The sequence below is a fragment of the Buceros rhinoceros genome, unplaced genomic scaffold (genome assembly GCF_000710305.1).
Source record: "Buceros rhinoceros silvestris isolate BGI_N320 unplaced genomic scaffold, ASM71030v1 scaffold16608, whole genome shotgun sequence".
NCBI lineage: Eukaryota > Metazoa > Chordata > Aves > Bucerotiformes > Bucerotidae > Buceros > Buceros rhinoceros.
Genome location: NW_010426511.1, coordinates 35,237 through 41,389, shown reverse-complemented (window position 1 = coordinate 41,389; position 6,153 = coordinate 35,237). Strand labels below are relative to the sequence as shown.

The following is a 6,153-nucleotide window of genomic DNA, read 5'->3' as shown; positions in this document are numbered from 1 at the left end:
GTGATACTTACATTAGCGTATCAGTAGCAGGTCAAGACATCTGAACAAATGCCAGTCATTGTTTTTAATCTGTGACTGTTTATCCTTGTAGGTTCTAATAATACAGTATATGTTCTTTAACATCACAGAATGAGATTATTCTAGAAAAGCCAGTAAGCTCAGACTGCAGAACTACAGAAGCAAACAAATCCACGTGTCCTACCATATACAGTGTTTCAAGCTGCTTCATTTATGAAGTAAGACTCATTAACTGAGCAGTGTACAGTAGCTTTCTCTTTAATTACACAGTTTTATTATACAGTGGAATTATTTTTCACAATACAACTGTTTTTGCAGGCTGACCTTTTATTATAAGGAAGTTTCTGCCTAATGAAGAGAAGTAATTACAGCACAAAATAGACTTTTGACATACAGAAAGCTTTTGTTACCAGGACTTTCCTAATGCAGAACGTTATTTGAAAGAGAACTTAATTCACACATTTTAAAAATTACAGAGTGACATATAACCAACGATGCTAAGAGACAAGCTAAGAAAAGCAGTGCTTGCAACTGTGCTCAAGTTGCTCTGTAGTTCCCACAGTAGTATGTGTTCCACCTAACAGAAAGGGTTCTTGATAGGGAAGTGAATATTTGGAGAGGAGCCGCTTTCTGACCTTCTGTCCAGTGCTTTTTAGTTTTGTTCTGCATTATCTTCCTTAGGATGTGTGACCACTTTCCACCCAGCACAGAGATCAGCCTTGACCTTTCCATGCCTAAATACGAGAGAGAATTTTGCTTGAAATCTGAAGCGTGAGGGGCATTTGTTCTGACCACCGCATTGAACAGCTCGCTCAGCAGGATTTAAGCCTGATAAATGCCCTTGCCCCAGGTGGCTGATTTTTGCAGTAGAATTAAGCATGGTGGTAGAGTTTGCAGTAGGTTTTGGTAATTATTACAGCTCTGAATTGTTTCACTGTAGTTTGTAAGCATTACTTTCTGACAGAGATGTCATTTTAAAAGAAGAAATCTATAAGATAAGGAATGTTTAAATTGTTTAATTTACTTAAATAGGCTATTGGGGTATGCATTTTTCCTCACTGACAGCTTGAACTCTTTTAGGTTGATACTTAAGAAGAGCTTAATCATTCCATGCTAGGACAGGACATTTACAGGAAGAAAAAAAAAATCTGCTTTTTTTTTGCTTCCACATCCCCCACCCCCAAGTAGAAATTACAACTAATTCTGTTGGTTTTATTTTCTTTTGGAAAATGTCAGATGGAGCAGATTTTGTTGGCAGTGTGTTTACAAACAGAAAATGTGAAAGTTTGAGCAAGATTTGTCTTTGCAGAGTCCCGAGAGCCCTCTTCAGAGCTCTCTTTAGCATCTCTGTCACTTTAGGAGCTCACTCTCTAGGAGGAAAATGAAGTGCTGTGATTTTCTATTCCCACAGTGTGAATAGGAAATAGTTGAAGTAAGTCAGGACACAGGTGGCAGACAGTGCACAATCTCCCAGTCAGTCACAGAAATGGTTTGTTAAATGCAAATAAAACCTCTGATACAAATTGAAGGTTTTTCTTTGGTTATCTCACAAGAAAAGAATGTGGCTGAATTTAGTGACAGAATGATTTTACTTCTAGTATACAGCCACGCATTTGTAGTGCAAAACTTGTTAAACTCTTTTCCAAAAGTAGTTCAGTTCATGTGTTTGATACTGTCCATCAAAATGCATGTCAAAGGAAACTGCTTTGTTAAGGGATGAGGTACGTGCAATGCAACCCAGTAAAGACAGTACTTGAAGCTTCTTAGAATACTGTCTTCTTCAGTTCCTGCCTTTCTTATTTTTCACACCTTTGCATGTATGGAGAGAACCAGAGAAAAGTAAACCAAATCCTTCTATTAACGGTTCCTAACTTGGGAAGCTTGTATTTGTAACCATTTGCAGGGCTGGGACATATCATGGTTTATATTCTTGCTTTTATATTTTCACCTAGAGAAACAGAAAGGTAAGTGGGAAAAACACCTCAGCGCTGCATCTGTGTATTTTGAGTATAAGTCCAAATAATATTTATGGCCAAGTTATAAACCCAGGCAAATGGGCTTCCTAGACTGCCAGTATTGTGTTGCTAATGATTGTTCCCATTTCTTAATGCGGATTCTTTATGGATAAGATCATGCTTCGTGATGTTGAGGGAAGTCGCATTTTAGTTTTTAAAATGTCGTTATATGGCATTTTACTCTTTTAAATGTTATTTTTCTTCAGCTGAAGGTATTATGGTAATTCTCAAGTATAAACATCGCCAGTTGTTCTTAAAGCTTTGAAAGGCTTTGCCTTTGGTAATTAAATGAACTGCTTGAGTTAGTATTGTACTTTTCAGCCTTTCACATTTAATTAACATTCAAGTGGGAATTATGAACAATTTATATCTGTCAGGAAAAGACAAGACATAACAAATTGTCTCCGTGCAGATGTGAAATTGAGGCAACCTTAGAGAGACTAAAGAAACTGGAGCGTGATCTGAGCTTTAAAGAGCAGGAGCTAAAGGAACGGGAGCGACGTTTGAAGATGTGGGAGCAGAAGTTAACAGAACAGTCCAATACTCCTGTAAGTAGAAAATCATTCAACCTTTTATCTTACTTCAGAAAGTATTTGGAGCTTTGTCTATGTAAATATAAAGACACACCAGGGAAACAGTGCCCCAGTTTTCTTTAGTTGTTCCTTTTGGCCAGTCGAAGTCTATTTTACTACATTACTGCAATTTCATCTAATACATTATATATCCGATATTGCTGATATTCTGTATTGTGCTATGGGCACATAAATAGTTTCCCGATGACTTAATTGCAGTTCTGAGCTTTAAAAGTTGATTGCATTCAATAAATTCATTTTTCAACTAGGAAGTTGTTAACTTTAATGGATGCAGGATTTGGTCGTAAATGTAAGGATCATTTGTTTCTTGCAGAAGAAGGCTGGAGAAATCTATGTAGGTTTTCAAAACTCTTTTTCTTTGAGAAGAAGCAAGTTTCCATTCTGTGAAAAAGGGGGTCAAAATTTGAAGTGTTAATTTAGGGCTTTGTTCATAATTACATTTAACATACTTGCACTGGCCAGTTATTAGCTGTTAGGATTGCCACTTTTCTATTAATAAATTGAACAAAAAACCTTACTTGGATTGTCTTGAATCTCTTAACGAAATACAATGCTCTTTACTGATTGGCAGAGGGAGGACCACAGAGTTAGTGCATGGCTAGACATATTACAACAGAATCGTTTTAAAGAAAAATACTGCATTACCTACTTGTTTTTAAAGCCCTTGCCAAAAAAAAAAATACCAAATCGAGATTGCGGTAGTGTATGATTTTTCTCATACACAATTTTATCTTACTTACAACCTTGATTCCAGCCAGATCAATTTACATACAACTTGTTTTTAAGGCATAACTTATTGCTGTTGTTTGAATGAAGTTGCATTCGTGTCCCAGCTATGAACATGCAGTAACGAAATCATGAAGAATGAATGTTTTCTGATGTGCAGATACTGCGTGTTCTCAGCAGATATCTGTACGCCTGCTTTAACGCTTGCAAACTTGCAGTAACTGAGCTGTGGGCCATCATCTATCCTGAGCACAGCATGAGACACAGCCTTAATGAGCAAATCTTTTCACGAGCAAGGCCCTACGGTTTTTTATGCTGTACTTGCTTATGACTTCTACTTTTTACTTGAGAGCTGGCATTGCTGAAAGAATAAAGCATTGTACTAAGGCCTGTTGTGCTAAGCATGAACTATCTTTCTGCATAATATTAGCCCAACTCTCCTATTGCATTTAAATGCAATTTCTTCTGATAGAGAAATATAGGTTTGTTTTTTCCATAGATCTTTAGTGAACCATTAAATAGAATGGCTTTTTAAAAAGCCCTTTTATAGGACAAAAATAGACATACTGGCTAAAATTGGCTTGTTCAAGCAGGATTTTTTTTTTTTTCATAGCAGATGAAGTGCTGCAAGGCACTGGTTACAAATACAACTATATTTTAAATTCATAGTTGTGAATCATTTGCAGAATATCCCTGAACATTCTGTTTGCAAGCTGTAATCCTTGGAGTCAAGTGTCTCCCTCCTTCCCTTGGTTCAGAGTGTGTCTGCTCAGCAGTGTCAGGCTGGAGGACTGCAACAGGGAGGTGCACTGCTGGATTTTAAGCTGCCTTGGGTGTTAAAAGAGTAGTAAAGATCTGGCAACCAGAGCTAATGACACAGCTTAGGGTCCCCACTAGCCTTATAACTAGTTCTTCACCAACACCAGGCCTTGTTGGGTCTTAGCTGGTACTGTCATCCCTGCTCTGTGCTCTGCAATCACTTCTTTGTTTTGCTCTGCAGCAAAGACCAGCTGCCAGAAGGTACTATTAAAGTGGTGTGCAGGAAGAGAAACTCAAACCAAGTGAAACGAGAATGGGGAAGCTGTCTCTGCCACTTGATTCCCCAGTGTTTTAGGGTTGGTAGAAGCTTCATCCTGCCGTCCTGCACGGTAGGTAGCTATGAGTGGCAGGCAGCTCCTACTCCAAAGAATAAAGTGTAGCTTTACACACATCAGTGAGAGAGAAGAATGAGGCCAATCTTTAGAAACACTTCTGTGAAAGTAATGTTTTTCCTTGCTCTTCTTTTGACCCTGTTTCTGCTGTGTCTTATATAACAGACACCTTTGAGTTTGATCTCTGCAAATTCCCTTTGTGCAGATCTCCAGGAGCCTCTTGCACAAGGGAATCTGCAGCCTTTCGGAGGAGTAAAATATATCCACAGCTGTAGTGAAATGGGAGACTTCTTTTGAAAGAGGACCTGACTTTAAGAAGGGATTGTATGTAGCTAAGCCGAAGCTTATGTTTAGAGAAAGACAGTGAGCAAGAGATGAAATCCAGATATTCACCTGTGGTGCTGTGCACCTGCAGGTGGTCATGTAAGAAGAACTGTGCCTTGTGCAGAGACTGGGGATCCCAGATGTCTATAAAAGTCTTTCCATGATAGTTACCATATGCAATGCAACACCAAAGGCAAATTGCTCCTAAGTTCTCCAGATAATGAGATGGCAAAATATGGAGGAAGTAAGGTGATTATAACTCACAAAATGAGCCACAGTTATGACCCATTCACAGCTGACTGCCAGGCATTGCACAAACACTGACCCAGAAACACCTTTTAGAGGGCAGCTGTTTTGCAGCTTTGTTGATATTTGTAGGGATTCTTCCTATATGTCAGGAGACGCTTTTCCATGGATCTAAAGTGACTGTAACTCCAGTAGCTGACAGAAGAACTACATGGCACTGAATTGTGTTGGCTGAGCATCTTGTTTCTGTGGCTAGATCTTGTGTTTAAAATATTCCTTCTCTTTTTCAGTAGGAGCTTTCGGTGTCCTTGATCTGAGTAGCACTCTGGTGATGGTGTAATTGTTTTTTTCCTGTACAGCTAGGTGTACAGAAGCTTAGCCACAGGTTCTTTCATCACTTTCCTGTAGAATGCATGAAGAGTGTTTAGAGCACCGCATCTCCCCGACTTCTTAATTTTATTTTTGTCTCTTAAACCATGATCTCTAATGTTGTTAATGATAGACAATTTGTCAGTGTAAGTGGCTTTGACAAGAAATGGGCACTTTTGAGAAGCCTGGCCGTGAAGCCTCCTGTGTTACAGGCCAGCGAGGGCATCACGATAATCAGCCCTGTAACCCGTTGTGTCCAACTGCCATTGACTCTTTATTGAGTTTTCTGATTAGGTTAAAAAAGATGTGGAAGAGTCTGAGTTTTTGGCAGATAGTTTTGCAAACAGCTTTGGAAAGCAAGGCCAGTTTAGGTGTTCACACAGAGCTTCTTTGCAGTTGCTTTAGTAGTTTAATTTGGGATAAAACTCTGGAGTTTTTGCTCCCTGCAGAGAACAGGCAGGCATGTCACAGAGGTTACTAGCCCAGCCACTCTGAAGAGACATTAATCATTATTTAGCTGGAGAGGGCGCATTTCAGCTGTTACTACAAACAGACTGGGTCAGGAAAATGCCATTATGTGTAGGTGAAGATTAAATCATCAGAGATTTAATATGAGGTACAACCAAATGACAGATACCTATTGATATCACTGAAAACAAACAACAAAATCAGACAACCAAGCTGAAGAAGCTGACTAAACAGCCTCTCTTT

The 6,153-nt window shown here is 38.9% G+C and overlaps 1 protein-coding gene across 1 annotated transcript in view; it reads left to right on the top strand.

Moving 5' to 3' along the window:
• Positions 1–2,410: 2,410 nt before the first annotated feature.
• The window catches only part of LOC104498188 (mitogen-activated protein kinase kinase kinase MLT-like), a gene marked incomplete at its 5' end in the record, with an annotated part of 33,502 nt that continues 29,759 nt past the window's right edge, over positions 2,411–6,153 (top strand). Inside the window, one exon of the mRNA XM_010141541.1 lies at positions 2,411–2,581. Within this exon, the coding sequence (XP_010139843.1) occupies positions 2,411–2,581 (171 nt within the window). The remainder of the gene's footprint in view (positions 2,582–6,153) is intronic.